Source organism: Melozone crissalis, unplaced genomic scaffold, assembly GCF_028551555.1.
Source record: "Melozone crissalis strain CALT ecotype California unplaced genomic scaffold, PUWL_Pcris_2 ptg000063l_1, whole genome shotgun sequence".
In the NCBI taxonomy this organism is placed as follows: domain Eukaryota; kingdom Metazoa; phylum Chordata; class Aves; order Passeriformes; family Passerellidae; genus Melozone; species Melozone crissalis.
Genome location: NW_026535841.1, coordinates 10,828,351 through 10,855,575, shown reverse-complemented (window position 1 = coordinate 10,855,575; position 27,225 = coordinate 10,828,351). Strand labels below are relative to the sequence as shown.

General features: G+C 52.1%; 1 protein-coding gene across 2 annotated transcripts in view; it reads left to right on the top strand.

Annotated features, from left to right (window-relative positions):
• Window positions 1-27,225, top strand: part of SEZ6L (seizure related 6 homolog like) — a 42,480-nt gene that overhangs the window by 13,382 nt on the left and 1,873 nt on the right. The window contains exons 2-15 of one of the 2 annotated variants that reach the window (XM_054288741.1): window positions 11,597-12,301; window positions 12,916-13,049; window positions 17,502-17,694; window positions 18,165-18,350; window positions 19,066-19,231; window positions 19,943-20,109; window positions 21,143-21,337; window positions 21,422-21,560; window positions 24,178-24,374; window positions 25,397-25,591; window positions 25,997-26,188; window positions 26,390-26,584; window positions 26,887-26,919; window positions 27,044-27,155. In XM_054288741.1, the coding sequence (XP_054144716.1) occupies window positions 11,597-12,301; window positions 12,916-13,049; window positions 17,502-17,694; window positions 18,165-18,350; window positions 19,066-19,231; window positions 19,943-20,109; window positions 21,143-21,337; window positions 21,422-21,560; window positions 24,178-24,374; window positions 25,397-25,591; window positions 25,997-26,188; window positions 26,390-26,584; window positions 26,887-26,919; window positions 27,044-27,155 (2,809 nt within the window). Of the gene's footprint in view, window positions 1-11,596; window positions 12,302-12,915; window positions 13,050-17,501; window positions 17,695-18,164; window positions 18,351-19,065; window positions 19,232-19,942; window positions 20,110-21,142; window positions 21,338-21,421; window positions 21,561-24,177; window positions 24,375-25,396; window positions 25,592-25,996; window positions 26,189-26,389; window positions 26,585-26,886; window positions 26,920-27,040; window positions 27,156-27,225 lie in introns of both variants that reach the window. The other variant, XM_054288740.1, reaches the window with a different exon arrangement.

Sequence of the window (27,225 nt, the reverse complement as noted above, 5' to 3'; positions counted from 1 at the left end):
CTCACCATTCTGAGGCACATCTCCACCTTGGCAAAGTGGCCAGGACCTGATGGGCTTCAAATATTACCTTGAGATGCCCCAGGGCATCTTTTGGGGCACTCAAAAAAAAAAATTAAAATCTTTTTGGGTATCTCTGGACAAGCCCACAGAGGAGAGCAGCCACGGGCAGCAGAGCTGAGGCCACTGGGGACAAGTGACAGCCCCGAGGTGCTGCCAGCCCCTGCTCCTGTCTCAGAGTCTGGACTGGAGCCACGCTGTGATTCCTGTTACATCCTGTGAAAGAAATATAAAGAGCTGCCAAACAGATTTAGCAGAGGCAGCTCAGCTCTCCCTCAGCTGCTGCAGGGGGAATGTGGTGGTGTTCACAGGGGTTTGAGGATGAGGGAAGAGACGAGGATCTGACTCCATGTTTCAGAAGGCTTGATTTATTATTTTATGGTATATATTATATTAAAACTATACTGAAAGAATAGAAGAAAGGATTTCGTCAGAAGGCTGGCTGAGAATAGAAAAGAATGATAACAAAGGTTTGCGGCTCGGTCGCTGTGTGCAAGCCAGCTCACTGTGATTGGCCATTAATTAGAAACAACCACATGAGACCAATCACAGATTCACCTGTTGCATTCCACAGCAGCAGATAACCATTGTTCGCATTTTGCTCCTGAGGCGTCCCAGCTTCTCAGGAGGAAAAATCCTAAGGAAGGGATTTTTCATAAAAGATGTCTGTGACGGGGGGCTCAAGCAGGAGTTGAATCCTGCAGCTGCCCCAGGCAGGGAGAGCTGGGCTGTGATGCTGCTCTGCTCACCTTCACCTCAAATGTCACATTGTCACCTGGAACATCACATTGTCACCTCGTGTTTCCAGTGGAGTGCAAATCCAATCACACCCAGACAGCTGGGACAGCAGGGGAGGTTGGGAATGGTCACATATTCCGTGGATGTGACTGCCTGGGAGTGGGAATGTGTTGTGGCCAGACAGGAACAGTCAGTGATTGGAACAGTGTAACCAGGAACAGTGTAACCAGGCTAAACTTTGTCTCTGCAGATGTTTCAGGGCTGTGTGTCCAGAAAGTGCTTCCCAGTGCCCCCAGGAGCAGGGATTTTGGATGAGCCCACTGCTGCATCCCTGCCAGGGCTCCTGCATCCCTCCTGGGTCCCCTCCATCACCCAGAGGCAGTGCCAGGGCACAGCACCTCTGCCAAGCCCTTGGCATTCACATTCTCTGGAAAATCCCTTTGCTCAGGATTTTTCTCCTGGCAAGCTGAGAAACCTCAGAGAAAAGGGAAACAATTCTTATCTCATTTGCTTCTCCTGTGTTGTGCTGGTGTGAAATGTGTTTGGAGATTGTTTACCCACAGGTTCCATTGGATTCTGGTTTGAGTTGGTTTCACTCTTTGGCCAATTGGGGCCAAGCTGTGTTGGGACTCTGGAGAGAGTCAGGAGTTTTCATTATTATCTTTTTAGCATTCAGTATGTATCCTTTCTGTATTCTTTAGTATATATATTCTTTAGTGTATATATATAGATATATTCTTTATATATATTCTTTAGTATATATAATATATATAATATAATTAATATAATATAATTAATATAATATAATATAATATAATATAATACAATATAATACAATATAATAGTTCTGAGAAGATGGAGTCAGATTCATCATTCCTTCCTCCCTGCCATTGTGATCCCTGCAAATACAACGGCAGAGGACACAGCAGAGCAGAGCCAGCCAGGCAGGACCCCCAGGATTTCCCAGGATTTCCCCTGGCATGGCAGCAGGAGCTGCTCTCCCAGGGCTGACCTGCTCCCAAAGGGTTAATCCCAGCACTCACTTCTCCAGATCTGCTCCGCTGCATCTTAACAGTGATGGGAGATTAATTATTTGAGCTGCAGAGAGCTGACTAGAACGGGGTTTTGTAGCTAAATATACTCTCTCTTTAGGAACCCATTTAATTTTATGCCCTGATGTAGACGGCTGGGCTGGATGATTGGTGAAGAAAGAAGGAGCTTCTCTTCCCCCTCTTCAATTTTGAGCCTGAAAAGCTGCCAAAACACTCGATTTCCTCTCCCCAGGTGGGCCCTGAGCAGTGAACATTCCAGCTGGGGAGCCCAGGAGAGGCACAGGAGGGATTTTCTTCTGCTCCTTCATTCCCCTGGCTGCCCCTGGATCCCTGGAAATGTCCCAGGCCAGGTTGGAAGGAGCTTGGAGCAACCTGGGACAGTGGAAGGTGTCCCTGCCCATGGCAGAGGTGGGACTGGATGATCTTTAAAGTTCTTTCCTAATGAACTTCCAAAAAAATGAATTCCCCCTTGAAGGCAATCTGCTAATTCCTTTCAGCTGGGTCTGTCTGCAGATGTGCCTTTCTTACACTTGGTGTCATAAAAACCTGTGATAAATTCAAATTATCACCTGCATCACAGTTCCTCTCTTCCTAATGGCTTTGCTGCCCTGCTCCCTGCTGGTCAGGAATATCAGGATAATTCCTGCTCCCATGAGCTGGGGACAGAGTGGGACAGAGATGCTGCAAATCTCCTGATTCCTCCATAACTGGAGATCCTATTAAATTCCTCTTCCTCTGCCGCTGCTCCTCCCACATTCCTTCGGGAAGGAGCTGGGCAATTCCCAGCTGAGCTGGGCTCATCCCTGGGGGTTTGGGCCATGCTGGGGGTGATGCTGCAGTGAAATGTCACACAGGGTCTGTGGAGCCAGGGCACCATGGGCAGGTGCCCCTGTCGCAGACATCTTTTATGAAAAATCCTTTCCTTAGGAGTTTTCCTCCTGAGAAGCTGAAAGGCCTCAGGAACAAAATGTAAACAATGGTTATCTGCTGCTGTGGAATGCAACAGGTGCATCTGTGATTGGTCTCATGTTAGTTGTTTCTAATTAATGGCCAATCACAGTCAGTTGGCTTGGACTCTCTGTCTGAGCCACAACCCTTTGTTATTCATTCTTTCTTTTTCTATTCTCAGCCAGCCTTCTGATGAAATCCTTTCTTCTATTCTTTCAGTATAGTTTTAATATAATATATATCATAAAATAATAAATCAAGACTTGTGAAACATGGAGTCAGATCCTCCTCTCTTCCCTCATCCTGTGACCACCGTCACATGCCCCAAAGCCACAGGTGAGGAGGTGGCATGGCCAGAACAGACACCTGGGAGCCAAAGTCTCATTGATTCCAGCTCCATGGAGCAGCAGCGGGGAGGAAAATCCATTTTCCTCCTAGCTCGGAGGGGTGTGTAATTTCCCAGCATTGTCAGGGCTGTGAGGATCGCTGGAGCATTCACAGCTCCTCGGGAGCACCGGCAGAGGGGGGAGAGCTCTGTGAGTTCAATTCCTGAATTCCTTGTGCTGCCCTTGCTCCCCAGCCCAGCCAGCCAGGCACGGGCAGCGTGGGTTCTCCAGTCAGGCACAAACAGGATGGATTTGCCACTGAAGCAGCTTTCCAGGAGGGTTTTGCTGTTGGAATATTGCCCGCAGCTGCAGCCCAAACCCCCTGCTCCCACCTGGACCAGGAGCCTTTTCCCATCTCATCCCAGGGCTGGGACCAAGTGTGGGTGTGGGTGTGTGGTGTCCCCCAGACCCTGTCCCAGCTCTGTGTCCCCTGCCAGCACAGCAGGTCCCTGAGCCCCTCAGGGCAGCTGGAGCTGGTGAAAATCCTCCCTCCCATCCCTGGAAGTGCCCAGGGCCAGGCTGGACAGGGCTTGGAGCAACGCAGTTTATTTCTTGGTGACCCTGCCATGGCACAGGGGGTGGATGAAGTGATGTTTGAGGTAATTTCCAGCTCAAACCACTCCAGAATTTGGTGATTCCATGATTCTCTCCTCTCTGCCCTTCCCAGCAGAGATGGATTTGCTGCTGGGAGCAGGAGCTGGGAGGGCAGCGGGAGCAGAGCCTGGTCCTTCCTGGCCATGGTTCCTCAAGCTGGGCACCACTGCCAGCATCCTCACTCACCCAGTAATGAGGGGTTTCCATGGCAACCTTATTTGAGCATCTCGAGTGACACAGATGTAAATTTTAAAATGAAATATTCAGACCACAGTCCTGTGAGCATAAATAAACCCCTGCACATGGGCAATTTAACAGCATTTTAAAGCAGATCCACAACTCCCCAGGGCCACAGGAGTCTCTGTGGCATTGGGAAATTCATGGGAATAAGAAAGAAAAGCATCCTGACCTCTTTCTGCCCCAGGAATCCCAGCTGCATCCCAGCCTGAGTCCAGAGCAGCAGCAATTCAACGAGGTGCTGGTCACACCTGTCCTGGGCACAAAGGGACAGCCCAGGAGGGACAGCCAGGTGTCCCCTGGGATGGGAGGAAAGCAGCTCCAAACTTTCTTGGCCTCTGCTGCACTGTTTGCCTGAGCAAAATGTGGGCATCTTTTTCCTTCTATTAATTACTCCATGGAACAGTCCAGGTTTTCCAGTTGGAGTCTGGAGGCTCCCAGCATTTCCAGGCTGTCACCTGCACTGGGACAGGCACCTCTCCCTCATCTTCGTGCCAGAGAGGGGAGCAGCTCTCTTTTCTCCCACAACAAGGGGAACATTCAGCAGCAATCCATCCACAGCCCTCCTGTTGAAAACCAGAGCAGGCTCCGGGTACTGAAGTGATTTCAGCATTTATTGTAAGTAAAAGAAAGGCCTAAAGCAAGGGGGCAAAGAAGGAGCATTCCCATTGAGGATGCAGCAGCGTGAGGATTCTTGATTCACAGATTCAGTGGGTCAGAAACCCTTTTTATCCTGTTTTTTGTCCCTTTGGATTGGTTTCTTTTTGGTTCCTTCATTTGCATGAAGGTTTAAAGGTGCTTGATTGGCCCATGACAGTTCTGTCCAGGCTGGCTCGTGGTGCAATTTCCTCAGGTGTGTTATGGTATGTTGAGTTCCCTATTTCTTTTAACTACCTGTTGTGATGTTGATGCTGAGAGGAATAGTGGATTTGTCTTTACAAACAAGCTGGGGGTCTGCTGGTGGATAAAACCAGCACTGGGAGATGAAAGAAACAATGGGAAGGGTTCCACTGACTGATGAATGAAAAAAGATATTTGCTTCTGCAAATAAAGTTTAGGTTTGCTGAGAAATGAAATGAGGCATTGAAAGGTGAAAGAAACAATGGGGAAGAAAAACTCCTAAATTCCATAAGAATTGAAAATTAAAAGGGAGGGTTATACATTAGAGGGAAATCTTTGGTATCAGGTATATGGGAAGTCTGAACCTCTCAAGTACCTCAGAAATGGGGAAAGAGAGAAGGGAAATGTGGCTGGGAAATTGGGATAAAAAGGAGGCTACATCCTCCAAAAACCAAAGAGACCCCAGGGGAATGCCCCATGGCCTCTCCCTTTATTGGAATAAAGCCAAAGGACTCCTCTGTCTCCTTTTTGTACATAAACCTCTGATGTTTGTGGATTAATTTTCCTAACAATGGGTCCCCAGGATGAGTTGAGAGATGAGAATTTGAGTCCAAATTCTCAGAAGGCTGATTTATTATTTTATTATATGATATTATATCTTATTATATTTATTATATCATATCATTGTTAAAACTATACTAAAGAAAGAGAAAGGATAAATCAGAAGGTTGAAGGACAAGAATGATCATAAAAACCCGTGACTGACCAGAGAGTCCAACACAGCTGGACTGGGATTGGCCATTAATTAAAAACAATTCACATGCTGGGTAAACAATTCTCCAAACCACATTCCAAAGCAGCAAAACAGGGAGAAGCTGAAGCTTCCCATCTTCCTAGGAGGAAAAAATCCTGGTGACGGATTATAAATAAATTAAAATACCACAGTGACAGCCACTCTTTTAAGCCCCCTTTTACAATATAGTAACCCAACCAACCGCACATGCCTAACGATCTATCAGCTGTTTCCCAACAGTTTCTAACCTGTTTTTAACGCTCCCGTCCCCGTCTCACCTTTGCTGGGAGAGCAGCCCCGGTCCGGCTGCGCTCGCCGGAGCTCCCACGGGCATGACTCACCCACATCGCATTGCCACGCTTGTATTTGCTTAGAGGGGGAGCTGGCAGGATGCTCTTGAGGAAAATGTGTAGGTTTTTTTTTTCCTTTCCTGTTGGAAAAAGTCGATGCGCTGGAGCTGTAACTGCAGGAAAAGCTGGGATTCGCTGCTTGGAGGGAGAGGCTGCATCCGCCTGCGGGGATGTTTGGGGAATGAAAGATTGTTTCAATTAAGGGTTTTCTGCTCTTCAAGATTCAAGGGCAAAAGCTTTTAAAATCTGAAAGCAAACTGATCACAGCCAGGTGTTTTGATGGACACAGCCTGCTTTGTCTCAGTAGACCCTTCCCACCCAAACCCTGTTTTCCTCTCTAAGGATGAAATGTGTGTTGTACACACTGGGGGTTGGCATAGGAAGAGGTGGGAGAGCAGGAAGTGCCCAGGGTGCCCCTTCTCACCCCCCAGCCCCCCAGTGATGTAAGATTAAACCAGTGTGACCGTGTTCACCGGGGTCTGAGGATGAGGGAAGAGATGAGGATCTGACTCCATGTTTCAGAAGGCTTGATTTATTATTTTGTGATATATATTATATTAAAACCATACTGAAAGAATAGAAGAAAGGATTTCGTCAGAAGGCTAGCTAAGAATAGAAAAAACAAAAATTGTAACAAAGGCTTATGGCTTGGACTGAGAGTCTGAGCCAGCTAACTGTGATTGGCCATTAATTAGAAAAAACCACATGAGACCAATCACAGATCCACCTGTTGCATTCCACAGTAGCAGATAATAATTGTTTACATTTTGTTCCTGAGGCCTTTCAGCTTCTCAGGAGGAAAAAATCCAAAGGGAAGGATTTTTCATAAAAGATGTCTGTGCCACACCAGAACCTGGCCTTGACCTCCCTGATTTATCCAAGATCTGGATGTACTCATTGTGATCCCATTGCTCCGCAGAGGTGCATGGCAGCTCCTGCCAACCCTCCTGCATCAACCATGTGGTAATGGGGAATTCCAGGGGCCTAGCCTGCATGCAGATGGTGCTGGGCAGTGCAGGATAAATCCCAGCTCCCCACAAGGCCTTGGATATGATGCCAGCAGCATCTCTGGCCAGGATTATCCCAGCCCATCACCCCTGAATGCACCTGAGCCCGTCACACAGGCAGAGCTGAACACCACCACTAATAGTGCCTGGATCAGCTTTATTCATTTCTGCTACAATCAGATCCTAAACGCTTCTGGACAGTGATTCCTGAGCCGGAGCAATCCTGCTGCCCTCCCTGGAGCGAGTGGTCAGGGCGATACCATCGGCATTAGTAACAGGAGCTGCGATAGGGCTACTCCTGCTTCGGCTCTTTCAGGAGCACAGCAGCGAAACGAGGCCTTTGTGATAATTCCAGGAGCCTTTTATCAGGCATTTGCAGCTCTCTAATTCCTCCAAACCCCTCTGGCTGAGGTATCTTGGCAATCAGATTCTCCTGGTGCCACTGGAGCAGCAGCCGCGTGTTGGCCACCGGACGTGGGCCTGGCTGTGGGTACTGGGGACACTCTTGCATGGGGATGAAGCTTTGGAGCTGGGGAGAGGATTTTGGGGCTGGGGAGGAGATTTTGGGGCTGGGTAGGAGGATTTGGGGGCTGGGTAGGAGGATTTGGGGGCTGAGTAGGAGGATTTTGGTGCCTCTCTGCTGATGTGTGTTGGTACCCTGCCAACACCCAGTGCGGTGTCTGCGTGAGAGAAGATGCTCCAGGAGCTGCTGCCCTGCCACCCCTCCTGTCCTGCTGTTGGGTCTCTCCTGCTGTTTGCCACAAGTTAAAGCATTAATTCCTTAATCACCTGGTGCCCTGGAGAGCCTGGTGCCACCAGCCCAGCCCTGGGATGGGTCTGTGCCCCTCTGGCAGCTCCCACACGCAGCCCAGGCTCGGCACCGGCGCTTCCTCCTCGGCTAAGTATAAACTGTGGGGGCTGATGGAGACATCCTCCCTCCCCGGAGCCCAGCTTCCTGCAGGGTTTGCACACACCCAGGCACGGCCCAGAATAGGCCTGGAGACCAGCTGTCCTTCCCTGATAAGGTCACTTTTTGCTCCAAACTGTCCCAGCCCTGCCTGGCCCATCCTGCAGGAGCAGCTGCTGTGCCCACGGGCAGGGCACAGAGACCCCCGTGCCACCCTCGGGGGTAGTGAGGGCTGCAGGGTCATCCCCGAGGTTTCCATGTGTGAAAAACACAAATCACTTGGTTTTTGTTAAATTTTAAATGTTTGCTAATAATACAATATTACTAAAAATAAACATTATAACATTATAATAATATTATAATATAATAATAAAGATTATAATATAATAAAAATAAACAATAGTACTACTAATAAAATAATAATAAAATAAAATAATAAAAAAGTTTACTAATAATGAACTGGTTATGAAAATAGCAATTTAATTAGAGTAATAATAATTTGGACAATTTGGATAGGACAATATGAGACAATAAAAACAAAGAGTTATGGACAGTCCGGGTACCTTTTTCTGGGCAAAATAAGCCCGAAAAAGGACCCCTGTTAACAGAGGATTAACCCTTAAAAACAACAGCCTATTGCATATTTATACATCCCATACATGATGCATAAATTCCATTCAAACACAGGATTCTGTCTGGTCAGTGTCAACTTCTTCCTCTTAATCTTAATAACTCTTCATGGCCCAGCAAGGCAGGAAGAAGTTAGTTTCTTCTGATAAGAGAATAATAAATTCTTTCTCTCTGAAAGATTTAGGTGTCCTGTGGCTGCTATCTCAGTGCAAGTCCTTTCTTTAAAAAAAGTATCTTACACAGCATAGTTTTTATTTTAACATTATGTTATAACCTAAAACTATATTTAACATGCTGCTTGAGAAAATTAATACAGCATAACTTTCTAACGTAACACATAGAATATTCTTTTTAATATTGCAAAAAGCCAATCATAAAATACACATTTTTCGTACATGGGTTTGGGGAAGGCTTCCCAGTGCCAAACTGCCCTTGGAGACCCCCTGATCAGGGTACAAGACAAACCCCTTGTGCATCTCAATAGTGGTTATTTCCTATTTCCAGATTAGATCAAGGTCAAACGTGACCATTTCTCTTCCAGCAGCTCTGGATTGATCACTTGTGCAGAGCAGGATGAGTTTTGGCAGCTGGGGAGGGTCCTGTGTGGCCACGATCACCCCATGGGCCTTGGAGGTGGTGGAATGGCTGTTGGAATTCACAACAGTGGAAGGGATCTCACCAAATCCCACCCTGGCCTTGCAAACATGGAAACCCACTGCAGTCCTTCCTTAAGGATGGGAATGTTCAGTTCTGCTTCCCAAAAGGGCTCCAGGCAGGAATCAGGGGGCTGTGGGGGCTGTGGGGCGGCACCGAGCTCCATGGGGAGGGATGTTTGGGGGTGCTGATCAATCAGGAGCTGACATCCACAATCAATTCTCTTTCTGATGATGTGGAATAAGCCCTTATTGATCCCGGACACCCTGTGCCTGCCCCTCCCCTGCTCCAGCCCTCTCCCCTTCCCTGGAATGCGTTTGCTCTTTACAAACTGCGGCGTGTTTAGTGGCTCATTAAGGAGTCGCTTTACAGAGTGTTTTATTTCATGCTTTGTTAAGGACAGAATCGAGTAAATGCATCCTGGCAAAGGATCTAATAAGGAATTAGTCAGCTTTCCGAAAGCATAAAATATGGTTTAAAGGCACAATCCATTAAGAGTTAGGGTTCACATGACAAATAACCCGGGGGATGCAGGGTTGGTGTTTTTGGGAATGTGTTGGCTTTAAGGATTCGGGATCCTTGATTGTCCTACTGTGAGCTGGTGTCCTAGAATGTCCCAGAATGTCCTACCCTGTCCTACCAGCCAGTGAGCCCTCTCTCCTCCCTGTGCTTTCTCCCCTGTCTCAGAGCTTCATCCTCTTCCATCATGGACAAAACCTTTTGCTGCAGAGCCCTAAAATTGTCACCTGGGCCATGGGAGAGCAACCACTAACTGTTCCTCCTGGTCTTGGGGTGGGAGAGGAAGAGAAGAGCCCTGGAGAGCCCTGCAAAACTTCTCAGGGAAGGAGAGCTGCCACTGGCACAGCTTTGGGAACATTCTCCTCCATCAGCCCATGGCAGGGTGCCCATGGAGCTCAGGGTGGGATGGAAAGGGAAGCAGAGACTCCAAGAAAAAACCAGAAGGTGTGGAAGCTCCTGGTGTGGAAGCTTCTGGTGTGGAAGCTTCTGGTCCCTCCCAGAAGTGTGGGGACACTGAGGCACCCAGCCTTCCTGGGGGATGATTATTCAGAGCTGGCCCAAGCTGATGGTTGCAGATGATGTGTGTGAAATGTCTCCTAATGCGCTCAGGGAATGGGTGATGGATTTGCTGAACCACTTGGTAATTAAAGAATTAATGCTTTAACTTGTGGAAAGCTGCAGGAGAGGCCAGGAAGCCCTGGGGAGGTTTGCTGGTGGCTGCAGCAGGGTGAAATGGCTTGTCCCAGAGACAAAGGACCTGCCCAGGCACCAGCAGAGCATCCAAGGACTCTCCTGGACCAATGAGCAGTGTAGGGACTGCCAGAGTTTTGGCAGCTCCATCCTTCAGGCTAATTCAGCTTTCCCCTTTCCCTGTTGCGCTCCTCATCTTTGGTTCTTGCCAGAAACTGCTTCTGTTTTCCAGGAGATGGAGCAAAGTCAGTTTTCAGCGCTGCTCAGTCCCTCTGCACAGGCTGCTTGTGCCCTCCCTCGTTCCCCCTGGGCAGTGGCACCCACAGTGTCCCTGTGTTTCAGGATTCACACACAAAAGCTCCATTTTCCCCCCTCCTTTTCATTCCAGTCCTACCTTAATTAGCAGAATTTGAAACAGAAAGCATCAAGTTAAATGCAACCCAAGAGTTGTGCTTTTGTTTAAAGTTACTGCTGAGGTGATCCCAGGTTTATCTGGAGTCTGCTTGGAAAGGAAACCCTGACTGCTGCTCCAGCCCCCATCCCATGGAGAGCTGGTGCTGTGGTGGCCACACATCCTGGCTGCCACCACAGACATGTCAGAGCAGCTGGAGCTGCTTTAGGGCTCAGTTGTTGCCTGGCCAGCAATGGGGCTGGGGGTTTGCAGACCCCCCTGTGCCCACAGAGGGACAGACACCCTTCATTCCATGGGCTCCAAACCCTCCCAGGGGACATGAGGGGGCTGGAATGATGGTCTTTAAGTAGCGTGCATTAAGTGCTTTCCCTGGCAACTGCTGTTTCCATGGAAAGCATTGACTCTCAGGCGCTCCGAGCTCTTTGCGGCGTCTCACGGAGCTTGCGGTGAATTCCAGCCCATGGATCACAACCCGGTCACCCCACAGCGGGGAATAAACCTGGATTTTTGCAATTACCTCCTGGCCAGAGCGGTGCTGGGTGGCTTTGGCCATTGGCTCTTTCCTGCCCATCCCTGTTCCCATAAATGTTGGGTTGGGTTTGCCCAACACGGCGGTGCCTGGAGGTGGGTGTGTTGTGCTGTGGGGGCCGCTCGTTCCTTCTTTGGGAAGTGGTGGGTGTTCCTGCAGCTTCCCAGGGGGCTGATTTCACACCAGCAGCACACAAAATATCTAATTTCATGCCCAGCTTTGCCCAAGTCCCACTTCTCCCTGTTTCTTGCAGACAGCGGATCGGGGGCAGCGCTGGTGCCGGCCAGTCCGGACCCTCTGTCTGTGGATGAACCCCTGGAGAAGATGGGTGGTGGAGCTGCAGAGCTGGGGCACAGCACTGGTTTGACTGGTGGAGCTGAGGATTTTGGGCATGCTGTGGGTCCAGATCCTGGAGTTGGAGAGCAGGGGCAGGGCACTGCCCTCAACCTCCTGCCAGCCCCGGAGGAGACCACACCACTCCTGCCTATGGCCACCGCTGCCCCCAGACCTGATGCCAAACAAACTTCCCCTGTTAAGAAAAAGCCACCGGCTCTGAAGCAAGTGAACACGGGAAGGAAGCACCCAAGGCTGAAGCCCACCCCGGCAGGACCCCCTGGGACTGCGTCCCCAGCCAGCCCACGGAGCTCCAGGCTCCCCACGGCCGCCCCAGGGCTGCGGGTGCCAGCAGAGGACACTGAGCGGAGCCCCCCCGAGCTGCCCTGGGCGGACCAGGCCACCACCAGCCACCCCACGCTGCAGATCTCCCCTTCCAGCCTGCCCCCAGCCCTCCCTGACAGCATAGGGGATGCTGGAGCGGCTCCCACCGTGGCTCCAGCTGGTGTTATCCCAACCAAGGGCACGGAGAGGGATGCGCACGGCTCTGTGCCGGAGGAGACCCAGGAAACCACCACGTCCACCATTGTCACCACCACTGTCACCACCACAGAGCCCACCCCAGGTGAGCTGAACATGGACATGGGACTGTGGCACAGGTGGGGAACGCAGCACAACTGTGTTTAGGCAGCCCTTCCCAAAATCAGGCCACTGTTTGGGTTTGAGGGGTGCCTAAAATCTTCTGCTCTTCATGCACTTTATGATTGGAGGGATGAAACACTTGTGGCTGGGAGAGATGGGAGAGGGTTTCAGGAAGAGCTTAGAGCTCCTTCCGGTTCCTAAAGGGGCTTCAAGAGAGCTGGAGAGGGAATTTAGACAAGGCATGGAGTGTCAGGAAAGGGGGAATGGCTTCCCACTGCCAGAGGGAAGGGTTAGATGGGATTTTGTGGAGCATTTCTTCCCTACAAGGGTGGTGAGGCCCTGGCAGAGAGCCAGAGAAGCTGTGGCTGCCCCTGGATCCCTGGAAGCATCCCAGGCCAGCCTGGATGGAGCTTGTAGCAATCTGGTCTAGTGGAAGGTGTCCCTGCCCATGGCAGGGGTTGGGCTTTAATGTCCCTTCCAACCCAAACCACTCTGTGATTCTGTAACTCCATGGGATCACTGATGGGGCCGGGATTGCTGGGTTTTGGGGTGTGGGAGTGAAATGCCCTCGGTGTGACCCTGTTTGTGTCCCCTCAGTGCTCTGCAGCATGAGCTTCCACGAGCCTGAGGGCTACATTGACTCCACGGATTATCCCCCCCTGCCCCTGCACGGGTACCTGCAGTGCACCTACAACGTCACTGTCTACACCGGCTATGGCGTCGAGCTCCAGGTGAGCCCTGCCCTGGGTGTCCCCTGCCTTGTGTGTCCCCTGCCCTGGGTGTCCCCTGCCTTGGCTGTCCCCACAGCCAGACCCACTGGTTATTGTGTTTGTTGCCCCCGGATGAAGGAAGGAAGGATAAATCTGACTCCACATTCTCAGAAGGCAAAGTTATTATTTTATGATTCTATTAATTAGTAATTGATTAATAATTAATGTTGATTAATTATATAATAATAATTAATATTAATTAATGATATTAATATATGTATTCTATTAAAAATATCAAACTATACTATACTATACTAAAGAATCCAGAAAGGATATTTACACAATGCTAAAAAGATAATAATGAAAACTCCTGACTCTCTCCAGAGTCTCGACACAGCTTGGCCCCAGTTGGCCAATAAGTTAAAACAATTCACATCAGAAACCCAATGTAACGATCACCTGTTGGATAAATGTTACAGACATATTTTATGAAAAATCTTTTTGTTGGGATCTTTTCTCCTGAGAAGCTGAGATTCTTCAGCTTCCTCATGTTTTGCTGCTTTGGAATGTGATTTGGAGGATTGTTTACCCAGCTTGTGAAATTGTTTTTACTTGATGACCAATGATAATCACCTGTGTCGAGGCTGTGAACAGTCACAAGATTTTATTATCATTCCATTCCATTCTATTCCTTTCAAGCCCTCTGGTGAAATCCTTTCTTCTATTCTTTTAGTATAGTTTTAATATATCATTTTCTTTTAATATAATATATATCATAAAATAGTATGAAACACGGAGTCAAGATTTTTGTCTCTTCCCTCATCCTGGGACCCCTGCAAACACCACTACAGATAAACAATCTCCAACCAAATTCCAAAGCAGCAAAACACAGGAGAAACAAATGAGATAAGAATTGTTTTCCTTTTCCTCTGAGGCTTCTCAGCTTCTCAAGAGAAAAATCCTGGGCAAAGGGATTTTTCCAGAGAATGTGAATACCACAACTGGTCACTGCAGCAAATGATGCTGAGCCTTGGGCACCTCTGCCCTGGGCACCTTCACTTGATAAAATATCCCTTTCTGGGGAAAAAATAGATCTTTTTTCTGAGGCTGTGAAATAAATGAACTCAATGAAGGAGCTGGAACATCCTGAATGTCAGTGATGATCAAACTCTGTAAATGTCACGCAATTAATTTAACCAAGAGGCGCTGGCAGCAGGTTGTTAAAAGGCACTGGGTGGGATGGGGGCACCAGCTCCCTGCCCTCTGCACCCCCCATTGTCAGGGAGGGGTTTGGGTGTCTCTGAAGCTGCAGGATGCCCAGGGGGGCAGCCCAGGTTCCTTCTCTGGCTGGGGCAGGTGCCCAGTGAATGCCCACCCATCGGAGCAGGGGGTCTCACCAAGCTGATGTGAATATTGCACCATCAGCTCCCCCCAAAACGAGCATCCCTCAGCCTGGTGAGGCTGCAAGCAGGACAGGGGCCTCTGCCCACTCCAAACCCTCTCCAGGTGAAACCAGCGCAGCGTCTCCATGCTGCTTGCAATCTTTTCTTCTTGTCATTTCCCCATGTCACCATTTGCATCTAATTTAAGTCCCTGCACTTTGAATTTGTGTAATTAAAGGTGTGCATTAAAAGGAGCTGGAGCTCCAGGGGGCTTGTCCCTGCTGTCCCCATGGTGGGCACAGGCAGGGGCTGGCCCCAAAGCCACAGTGGCTGCCAGCCCTGGTGGTAATGTTGCCCTGGGAGCAGCAGTGGTTCAGATTGAGCCCTGGAGAGTCTGAGCAGCTCAGCCACCTCTCCATGGCAGTGGAAAAGTAACTGGACACAGCAACTGTCTCCTCAGATCCACAGGGTGCTAAAGAGAGGCTGCTCTGCTGTAAATTCGCCTCTGTCCATAATCCATCAGGTGACACCACTCCTGACCTCGCTCTGTTGCGAGCTGAGGTTTTAATGGAGCATAAAATTGGCCTCTCCACCCCCCCCCCCAAGCTTTGCATTTTGCTTTGCCGATGCTTTGGAGCGTTGCAGACAAATTAAATCACAACAGCAGGTCGGGGCTGGTGGAGCATGGCCTCATCTGCAGCTGGCAGTGCCCTGTGCTGCAGGAGGTGAATTCCAAAGGGAAGGCACTGGATAACCCGGGGTGTGGGGTGTGGTGTCCCATCAGAGGGGTCTGGATTGGATTCCCAGCTCCTGTAGCTGCCTCTTACCCTGGGGATCTCATTAAAGGCTCTGCAGGAGCAGAGAGAAGCCCCTGGGACAGGAATGGGACAGCCTGGTGGTGGCAGGAATGCCTGTGGCACTCCAAAACTGCTCCTGCGGGCACTGGGAGCCATGCAGGAGGACACAGGGACACTTCACTTCCTTTGGAGCCAGACCCTCACTCACTGCAGGGAGGGCAAAGCCTGGATGTCAGGCATGATCCTGGGAAAGGCTGGGAGCTGCCCTGGGCTGTGTGAGAGCTCAGGGTCCCTGCTCAGCTCACTGCCCCTCTCTGCACCCCTCTCAGCATTCCAGGGAGAGCTGTGTCCCTACCTGTGCCACGGCAGCCCTGGGAGCTGGGAGCAGCCAGCTCTCCTTGGTGAAATTACATTTATTTTTAAAATTCTTGAATCTTCTTGGCAGGAGATAGAATTTCCCTAAAGAGGTTTGTTTCCCAGTGGGTGAGCGAGGCTGGCAGCCTGACTGGAGGATCCCTGCTGCCTCCCCAAGGCTCTGGAGGAGCTGCTGTGGGCGCAGGCAGTGATTGAAGTCAGAGCCTGTGCTCCCAGCCCCTGGCAGGAGCTCGCACATATGGTCCCTCTCGCAGGGCTGATGCTCCCTGGCACGGGGCCATGGCAGAGTCTGCACTCCCTGCTCACTCCAGGCTCCTCTGGGAATGCCAGCCTGGTGCTGGCACAGGGAATGGCACTTGTGACACCCTGCTCCCCTGGTTCCACCGAGGTGGAACTGAGTGTGGGTGTGTGTGTGACACCCAGCACTGATCCCCAGCTTCCTCCCTTCTGCAGAGCCCTGCCTGCTCCAGCTGCTCCCCCTGTGACACCCAGCACTGATCCCCAGCTTCCTCCCTTCTGCAGAGCCCTGCCTGCTCCAGCTGCTCCCCCTGTGACACCCAGCACTGATCCCCAGCTTCCTCCCTTCTGCAGAGCCCTGCCTGCTCCAGCTGCTCCCCCTGTGACACCCAGCACTGATCCCCAGCTTCCTCCCTTCTGCAGAGCCCTGCCTGCTCCAGCTGCTCCCCCTGTGACACCCAGCACTGATCCCCAGCTTCCTCCCTTCTGCAGGGCTCTGCCTGCTCCAGCTGCTCCCCCGAATCCCCTTCCCAATTTCCCAGAGAGTTTTGGCTCTGTGTCATGTGCGTGGTGCCACCAGCTCTGGAGGGACCCAGCTGGGGAACAGGTTTGGCTTCAAGCAGAACAAAATCTGTTAGAAACACCTTGGAAAAATCTTTGCAGGGATCCAGACCCAGCTGGAGAAGCAAAGCTGTGTCCCGGTGGGAGCTGGGGGAAATTGTTGGCATCGTATGGAGCCCGCTTGGATCCCTGGACTCTAAATAATTCACCCAAATAACACTTAATCAATCCCATTTATTAATAATCAGATCTGAGCCATCCTACCAGCCATAGTGTGCGCTGGCCATGCTGGGTGGGGGGCAGGTTTTTGGGATAATATCTGGAAAAGAAGAAATAACCCAGGGCAGGCTGGAGGTCAGAGTTGCATGTGGCTTGTGCTCCAGAAAATGCTTTTCCCTGCCAGGACCCAGCTGGAAAAATAAGGCAAAATCAGTTCCTTTTGGATTGAAACATGGGCTGGGGTGAACCCAGGCATGCTCTGAACTGGGCTGGGGTGAACCCAGATGCGCTCTGGGCCACCCTGGGGATGTTAATCCACCTTTGCATCCAGGAATGAGCTTTTCCAGGGATTTCCTTCAGGAGCAGGCTCAGGATGCTGAGGCTTGGGGTGGCTCCATGCAGTGCCCTTGGAGCAGGGCACATCCTGGCCCCGTGTGCCAGGAGGAGGTGGGCACGGCGGTGACAGCAGCCACAAATCCCTGCAGTCACAACATCGTCGGGAGCGCTCCCAATCACGGCTGGGCTGGTGCTAAATATAGAGCCCGGGGCCTCACACACTCAGGGAAACAAACGGTCTGATGAGCGTCTTTCTGCTGAAATATGAGCCCATTTATTAAGCTAAATGGACGTGAAATGTAAATGTGAGGTTACTGCTCAGCTATTTCCAAATAATAATTAAAGCCTTTTGGAACTGCTCATTAGATGCACTTGCTGTGTGGCTCCCCGAGCACTCCTCAGTGGGGTGAGGGATCCTGGGGAGGTTTCCTGGTGCACGGGGTGGGTGGTGAGCACCAAAGCCTGAGGAATGCCCTGGTTTTGTGGCAGCACTGTGCTGGTGTGATGATCTGGGTGTGTGTGATGGGTTGGGATGTGACCCTGGGGTCCCCACTCTGTTCCCGCAGGTGAAGAGCGTGAACCTGTCAGATGGGGAGGTGCTGTCCATCCGTGGCGTGGACGGCGATGCCCTGGTGGTCTTGGCCAACCAGACCCTCCTGGTGGAGGGCCAGGTGATCCGCAGCCCCACCAACACCATCTCCGTCTACTTCCGCACCTTCCAGGACGACGTGGTGGGGACCTTCCAGCTCCACTACCAGGGTGGGTAATGGAGGGGGTTTGGGGTCAGTCCCACTTGGCTGCAGGGTCAAACCAGCGGGCTGTGCCCCCACAGACCAGCCACGCTCCTGTTTCACCCTCTGCCCGTGGGTGTTGTGCCCTGGGCAGAGGGTTCAGTGTGCCCTGATGTCCCCAACCCCAGTGCTGGCTGTGCCTCTCACACTCATCTTGCCCCGTTTCTGTCCCCGTGCAGCAGCTCCTCCTGCACACACTCACACTACCAGTCTATTTTTTACCTCGAAGAGCTTTAAAAAATAAATGAGTTCCAGCAAATTATTTTTAAAATAGAAACTGGGTCTGGGCAGGAGCAGTAACAGGTGGGGAAGCGGTGGCAGTGGGGGGTTGGTGGTGCTCTGCCTCTGCTCTGTGTGACACGTGGGCACATCCAGCACGTCCCCACGGGGTGGCTGGGTGCAGCTGAGCCCTGAGCTCCCAATGTGTGCCTGTTCCAGTGTTTATGCTGAGCTGCAACTTCCCACGGAGGCCTGACTTTGGGGATGTGACGGTGATGGATCTGCACTCGGGTGGCATCGCTCACTTCCACTGCCACCTGGGCTACGAGCTGCAGGGCCCCCGCATGCTGACCTGCATCAACGCATCCCGGCCACACTGGAGCAGCCCCGAGCCCATCTGCTCAGGTACTGCACATCCCAGCCCCGTGCTGGGAAACTGGGCCCCACTGAGGGAAACAAGAGCCCCTGTCTTTGTCTCATGAGATGAGTGTGGTCCTGGGAGGTATCAGTGATATTTTTGCCTGATGTCCAGGAGAAATGATGAGGAGGACTCCATCTTATCAGAAGGCTAATTGATTACTTTATTATACTATATTGTATTGCATTGCATCTAAACTGAATCTGCCAAGCACTCAACTGCACTCCCCTGCACAGCATCTCGTGACTGTCAGCCCACAGTCCCAACAAACACATCTGGATCCAACTGGTCAGTGAATCAAAACACTCACACCAGAATCCAATTATCAATTCCCTTCAGGTGAACAATCTTCCACAATGCTTTCCACTTGTGAACAACACAGGAGCAGCAAATGAGATAAGAATTGTTTTTCCTTTCTCTGAGGTTCAGAGAATGTGAAAGCCAGAAATATTCTTGGGAAGAGCTGTGCCTTGCTTTTCTCTGTGAAGAGAAATGTGGTGACAGGGAGGGGGTGAGGGCAGTGCCTCAGGTGGTCAGGGAGCAACAGCAGAATCTGTCCCCTCGTTGGGCAGCAAAGTGAAGGGAAATTAAGATTTTGTATCTGTGTGTGAGTATAAATACGTGCAGACAGAGCAAAGCAGAGCCCAGGCAGGAGGTTTGTGCCCTGGGAGCACAAATGCCACGTGCCATGCTGTGTTGCAGCTCCCTGTGGAGGGACGGTGCACAATGCCACCATCGGCCGCGTGCTGTCCCCCAGCTACAGCGGGAACCAGTCTGGCAGCGTGTACTGCGTCTGGGCCATCGGGGCTCCCCCGGGACAGAAGCTGCACCTGCACTTTGAGAAGCTCCTGCTGACTGAGAAGGACAGGTGAGGCTCCTGGAGCTGTTTCCTCACAACCCTGGGACTGCAGAGAGATCCCAGGGGCCTTCTTCTGCACGGGGTGAGGAGCAGGGCCTGTTGCTGGGCACTAAATAGAAAAATGGAATCATTTGGGTTGGGAAAGCCCTCTGAGATAATTGAGTTCAATTGTCCTCCAGCACTGCCAAGGCCACCACTAAACCATGTCTCCATATTTACACAGCTGTTAAATCCCTCCAGGGATGGGAACTCCACCACTGCCCCTGGCTGCCTGTTTCAATGCTTATCAGCCCTTTTGGGAAGGAAATTTTCCCTGATATCCTTGATATCCAGTCCAAACCTTCTCTGACACAAGCCATTTCCTCTCATCCTATCCCTGTTCCCAGGGAGCAGAGCCTGACCCCTTCAGGCTGTCCCCTTCTGTCAGGGAGCTGTGCAGAGCCCCAAGGTCCCCCCTGAGCCTCCTTTTCTCCAGGCTGAGCCCCTTTCCAGCTGCTCCTGAAGGTCCAGCCCCATCCCCAGCTCTGTTCCCACCCTGGACACACTCCAGCCTCTCCATGGTCAGGTTCTCATGCGGACAGCCTCTTTCAGAGAGAATACCCCAAAATACACCAAAACCTGGGAGCCCCCAGTTTATCCCAGCTGCTCCAGCTTCCCCGCCTCGTGCCTGGGTGGGACTGAGGGGCGCTGTCCCATGGCCCATGCCCCGTGTCCCCGCAGGATGGTGGTGTACAGCGGGGACACCAACCGCTCGGCCGTGCTCTACGACTCGCTGCGCGCTGACAGTGTCCCCTTCGAGGGTGTCATCAGTGACGGCTCCTCCATCCGGATCGACTTCCTCGCCGAGGAGCCTGCGGCCGCCACCGCCTTCAACATCCGCTTCGAAGGTGCTGTGTCCCTGTGCTGGGCCCCAGGGCGGTGCCTGGCTCAGCCAGGATGGGGCAAATCTGGTGGTTTTGGGTCTCCCCGACCCCAGCTGTGGGTTGTGGTGGTGTTCGCAGGGGTTTTAGGATGAGGGAAGAGATGAGAATGTTGACTCCATGTTTCAGAAGGCTGATTTATTGTAATAAATATATATATTTATTTTTATATATTTACATATATATTTTACATATATTATATGTAATATATGATATATAATGTATAGTATATAATATATATTTATTATATATAATAAATAGAAATATATATAAATATATATTTCTATTATATATTTATTATAAATATATTATATATAACATGCATAGTAAATTATATATTATATATTATACTATATAATATATATAATATATATTATATATATTATATATTACAATAAATATTATAAATCAGAAGGGTGATCTATTATTTTATGATATATATTATATTTAAACTATACTAAAAGAATAGAGGAAAGGATTTTATTAGAAGGTTAGCTAAGAATAGAAAAGGAATGATAACAAAGGCTTGTGGCTGACCAAGACAGTCTGGACAGCTGGACTGTGATTGGCCATTAATTAGAAACAACCACATGCGATCAATCACAGATGCACCTGTTGCATTCCACAGCAGTAGATAACCATGGTTTACATTTTGTTCCTGAGGCCTGTGTGGCTCAGAGTGGATAAACTGTTAATCCTAATTGCCTGTAGAACACTCCCTAGAAGAGGCCATCCATGCAGGTGGGGACACAGGGCTCATGTTCTCATGGGGACACCAGCAGAACACATCCCTAGTGCTGAGCCACCATGGGGATGGGGTTTGGTCAGGACTGTGCGGCTCAGAATGGATAAATTGTTAATCCTAATTGCCTGGAAGAGGCCATCCATGCAGGTGGGGACACAGGGCTCAGGTCCACATGGGGACAGCAGCAGGGCCTGGGGAAGCTCAGCGAGAAGGGAGCAGCTCCATGTCCCTACAGCTAACAGGGATCTCTTCCAGCCTTTGAGCGGGGCCACTGCTACGAGCCCTACATCCAGAACGGGAACTTCACCACCTCTGACCCCACCTACAACCTGGGCACCACCGTGGAGTTCACCTGCGACCCTGGGCACTCCCTGGAGCAGGGCCCCGCTGTCATCGAGTGCATCAACATGCGGGACCCCTACTGGAACGACACGGAGCCGCTGTGCCGAGGTCAGGCCTGCCCCTGGGCACTGCCGGCTGTGGGGTGACACCCCTGGGTCCCTGCTGAACCCTGACACCCCTTTGCCCCCACAGCCACGTGTGGAGGGGAGCTGACTGCTGTGGCCGGGGTGATCCTGTCCCCCAACTGGCCGGAGCCCTACACGGAGGGGGAGGATTGCATCTGGAGGATCCATGTGGGCGAGGAGAAAAGGCTCTTCCTGGACATCCAGCTGTGAGTAGCCCAGGGGCTCGGTGTCTGACCCTGCCCCAGATGTGCTCGTCTCATTTTGCTGCAGTGTCCTGCTCTGCTCACCTCCACCATGGAATCACAGAATCCCAGAACAGTTTGGGTGGGAGGGACCTTGAAGCTGATCTCCCATGGGCAGGGACACCTCCCACCATCCAAGGTTCCTCCAAGCCCCTTCCAACCTGGCCTTGAACATTTCCTGTGATGGGGCTGTTGGTGTTCAGAAACACATAATCATGAAAATGATTAATTTGGTGCTTTGTATTAAGAGCTCTGGGAATCAGGGGTATTTTCCACCCAAATCTGACTCTGACTATACATTCGAGATGAGCATGTTTTTATATTTTATCATTACATAACTTTCATGTTAATTATTATACTTATATTGTTCTATTGTATACATAGATTTCAGCCAAGCATAGCCCCCCTTAAATATCCAACATAGTTTCTCATGATTCTTCTTATGATTATATAATAATTATATTTAATTACTAAACAATCATCACATCTAATAATTATATCATTTATCATACTGCTTACGCAGGTGCAGTGATCTGGGAAAACATAAAGCCTAACATTTTCAGAGTCTATCTTTAACATTTTTCAGGGCTCCACTATCAGGGCAGCCACAGCATACCCAGGCAATCTGTGCTAGGGCCTCACCACCCTCACAGGGACATGCCCTGTTCTCCCCCTCAGAGCTTCCATAATCCCCTTTGATGCACTTGGCACCCTGGGCAGGACTCAGTGGTGCTCCCCGAGTTCAAAGCACCATTACATGTTTCATAACAGCAGTGAATTGCTGCTCCAACAGCTCTGGAATTCTCCACAGGGAGCAGTGCCACAGCAGCACGTGGCCATGTGCTTCTGGAGTGACACCCAGCACGTCAGGAGCTGGGTCATCCAGGGTTAGGAGAGCCTGGAGGCATCCATGGGATGGAAACAGCTCAATCTTTGGGCTGAATGTGAAATACAGGCACTAAGGGAGCAGAGCCACTCAGCAAGCCCGGCTGAACATGCTGGGGTCAGAGGGGAACGGGATCCAATGCCAGGCTGAGAGTTCTTGGCATGGTAATGCTGCTGCTGCAGCAGGAGCCTCCTTTGATGCTATTTTGGGTTTTCAAGAGGAGGACGTGTTTCAAGTAGAGGCTTAGAGTCATAAAGATTTTAAAGCTACCCATAAAATCCCAAGTGGGAGCTCCCAGCACACCTCTCCCAGCTCTGTGGGTGCTGGGGCTGAGCAGAACTGCAGGCCAAGTGATTTGAAGTCATCAGGCATAAATGTCACCGAGAAAATCGTGTTTGACAGAAAGCAGAGATTTACTACAAATGTCAGCTTGCCATGGGGATTAGCTGGGCTCCCTCCAAGAGCATTCCTAATAAAACGTTCGGGGATCAGCTCAGGCATCTCCTGTGTGGCTGGGAGCATCCTGATGCTCTCCTCTCCCGGGGAAGGGGAGGAGGTTTGTCCTTGTCCCTGTCCCTCCCATGTCACTGCTCCCAGCCCTGGGGAGCCTCGCTGGGGCAGACAGGGCAGGACGGCGAGGAGGGAAGGGTTGTCACTGCCCACCTTGGGGTGATGTGATCGTTCACCCACTCTGCCACCCCCGGGCACCCAGAGAACCCTCCCGACACCAGAGCTGTGTCCCTTGGCGTGTGCACCCTGCATTGTCCTTGGAGTGGGGGGAAAGCAGCGAGCCCCCCCCCATCCCTTTCTGCTCCAGAGCAGCCGCGTTACCGGGGTGGATGGAGGCTGCAGCCATCCCTGTCCGGTGTCCCCGGCTGTCTCCGCCATCCGCGGGCCGCCACTGCGCTCTGGTGGCCGCGGGGACAAGCGCGGCTCTTGTGGAGCGGCGCTTCCAGGTGCGGGGTCCCGGGAGCCGGAGGGATGGAGGTGACCCGGAGGGAGGTGACCGGGCTGTCCCTTGAGCCCCGCACTGCTGTGTCCTGTCTGGGGCTCCCGGCACACGCTGCTCTCTAACTCTCGGGTTGCTGTTGATGATCGCTGCCCCGAGATGTGCAGGATGTCTCTGCTTCGGCCCGTGCGGCTGAAGAACGAGTCTGGACTCTTCACTTTTCGGTCTTGAGGTTGTTTATTAATTCTTGTCTATAAAATTTTCTTTCTGCCCAGCCGAGATCTGCTCACCAGGGCAGCCACAGGCACTCTGGTCCTTTTATACTGCAAACTACGTACAACATATTTACACTTAATTCCCAATACCTATCATGCATGTTAGACAGTGCACTTCTACTCTAAACCAATCCCAAAGCACCAACATCACTGCAGAAAATGGAGAACAAGAAGAAGAAAGAAAGGCCAGACATGCCCAGATTCCTCCATCTTGTCCCCATAACCCCCATACCAAAAATCCTAAAATCTACATTTTCATCCTGTGATAATTTTATTATTACACTATTCAAACCTGTGTGACTTTCAGGTCCTCATACAAAGCTGGTAACTTGCTCCAGGGGTCAAAATCAAATCCGCAGGTGTTTTGGGCTGTGTGCCAGGGTCTCCAAGCCCCCCGGAGGGGTCCTTGGCAACTCTGGACACCCAGAGGGATGCACTGAGTTCTGACATCTAACCAAACTCTCCTCCCAGCCTGAACATCACCAACAGTGACATCCTCACCATCTACGACGGGGACGAGCTCTCCTCCCGCATCCTGGGGCAGTACGTGGGCAGCAGCGGCCCCCAGAAGCTCTACTCCTCCAGCCCCGACCTCACCATCCAGTTCCACTCGGACCCTGCTGGGCTCATCTTTGGGAAGGGGCAAGGATTCATCATGAACTACATAGGTACGGGGAGCAGGGTGCTGGTGTGAGGATGTGACACATAGCCAACCCTGAATGTCCAGGTGCAGGGGCTGGATGTAGGGAGAGTCACTGTGGCACCAGCACCCCCTCCTCATCCCACCCTGAACCTCCTGCAGGACCCCCAGGCCTCTGTGTCAGTCACTTCTGGGGTGTCCCTGTATGTATCCCCTCCTTCAGGCTGGCAACAAGGTGGGTTTGGTCCCTGTTAGCCCTGGGGGGAAGAAATTGCTGGAAACAGGGATGAAGGATTCCCACAGACACCCTGACAGGCAGGGGTGGTCACTGAAGCCAGACCCTGGGTGGGCTCCTGAGGTGGATGTCCCCATCTCTGTGCTCCAGAGCAGCTCCTGGAGACATCTGTTCCATTGTCCTTCGGGGCAGCTGTGCCTGCCAGGCTGGGCCACAGCAGGGACAAGGGCTGTGAGGGGCATTCCATCCCCATGGCCGCCTCTCCCCCACCCTGCTTCCCATGCCAGGCTCCTCCAGGCACGTTTTCCTTGCACTGCTGACAGCCCTGGCTATGACAAACAGAGCGAGCTGCAATGCAGAGCACCCAGAGGCTGCAGGGCCCTCCTTGGTGCTCTGCAGCACACAGGGCTGGGGAGGGCAGGGCACAACCCCTCACCTGAGCAAACCAGCCTGGGGGAAGCAGGGGACAAACCCTCCGGTGAGCAAACCAGCTGTGCTGTGACCATGGTGCTGGCACCTCTCCTGCACCCACAGCTGGAGCTGAGCCTGGTGCTCTCAGTTTATGCTGACCCCATTTTCACCAGCCCAGCCCTCTCTCTGCCTGTAGGATCAGGGTTGGGGAGGCTGCAAAGAGCCCCTGTCCCCCACAGCTGCCCTTCCCTGTGCCCAGGGGATGCTGGCTGCAGAGCAGCTGTGCCATTTGTGGGGCTGTGGGGAGGGACAGGATCTTGGGAAGAGCTGTGTGTCCAGCTGGGGTGGCTCCGGGGAGGGCTGTGCCAGGGGTCCTGCTCAGCCAGAATCCCTCTTGGCTGCAGAGGTGTCCCGCAACGACTCCTGCTCTGACCTGCCCGAGATCCAGAACGGCTGGAAGACCACGTCACACACAGAGCTGGTGAGAGGGGCCAAGATCACCTACCAGTGTGACCCGGGCTATGACATCGTGGGCAGTGACACCCTCACCTGCCAGTGGGACCTCAGCTGGAGCAGCGACCCCCCCTTCTGTGAAAAGAGTAAGTGTGCCCACAGGAAGGGGCTGCTGTCCCTGTCCCGCACCCTGTGACAGTGCTGGTCCCGCTCTGAGAGGCTCCCAGCTGCAAGGGGTTCCTGCTCCAAGGGGCTCCAAGTTCCGAGGTGCCCCCAGCTCTGAGGTGCTCCCAGCTCCAAGATGCTCCCAGCTCTGAGGAGCTCCCAGCTCTGAGGAGCTCCTGCTCCAAGGGGGGCTCCCAGCTCTGAGGAGCTCCTGCTCCGAGGGGGGCTCCCAGCTCCGAGGGGCTCCCAGCTCCAAGGTTTTCCCATCTCTGAGGTGCTCCCAGCATCAAGGGGCTCCCAGCTCCAAGGGGCTCCAGCTCCAAGGTGCCCCCAGCTCTGAGAGGTCCCACTCCAAGGGGCTCCCCTCAGGCCTGCTCTCTCCCCAGTAATGTACTGCACGGACCCAGGGGAGGTGGAGCACTCCACCCGCCTCATCTCGGACCCGGTGCTGCTGGTGGGCACCACCATCCAGTACACCTGCAACCCTGGCTTCGTGCTGGAGGGCAGCTCCCTGCTCACCTGCTACAGCCGTGAGACCGGCACCCCCATCTGGACCTCGCGGCTCCCGCACTGTGTCTGTAAGTCTGGGTGGTCTGTCCTGCCCCCCCTCAGCCCAGCTCCTCTCTGGGGGCTGTGGGTAGCACTTTCCTGCAGCCAGGGGGTGATGCAGATCCTTTCCTCTGGAAGCAGAGGGAAGTGAGAGCTTGTGTGCTTCCTCACTGCCCCCAGGCTCCTCCTCTCCCTCGGGCTCACCCTGGATGCATTTCATTCCCTTTCAGCTGAGGAGTCGCTGGCCTGTGATAACCCAGGGCCGCCAGAAAATGGGTACCAAATTCTTTACAAGCGCCTCTACCTGCCAGGAGAGTCCCTGACCTTCATGTGCTATGAGGGCTTTGAGCTGATGGGGGAGGTGACCATCAAATGCATCCTGGGCCAGCCATCCCACTGGAGCGGGCCCCTGCCCATCTGCAAAGGTAACAGGGAAGGGGAGGGGGGCAAGGGGACAGCCAACATCTCTGTCCCCAGCCTGGGACAGCCCAGGGACCATGGTCTGTCTGCAGCCCCAGCTGGGATCTGAACTCAGCTGAGAGCTGGAGCTTTTCTGGGTCTGGGCTCTGCTCAGTCCTGGCCCCATGCTTACATCACTGGGAGTTCACAGCATGGTTTGGGATGAAACCGGGCAGGAGATCCCAGGTTTGGGTTTCCCAGCAGGCAACAGCTGCCAGCACCCAGCCAAACCCAGCTACAGACCAGTAACTCTCCATCTCTCTTCCAGTGAACCAAGACAGCTTTGAACACGCTCTGGAAGGTGAGTGATGTGGGTTTCCTGGAGGCACAGCATCCTGGTGGAACCTGGGAGGAGGGGGAGAGGCAGAGAGGGGATCACCCGGTGCCTGCAAATGCCACTACAATAGAACTTGTCCTTTCAGTAGCAGAAGCTGCTGCAGAGACGTCGCTCGAGGGGGGAAACATGGCCCTGGCCATCTTCATCCCGGTGCTGATCATCTCCCTGCTGCTGGGAGGAGCGTACATCTATCTCACCAGGTGGGGCTGCAGGGGCTGGCGCACAGAGCAGGGCCAGCATCGCCCTCCCAGCCACACTGCCCGGGGCGCT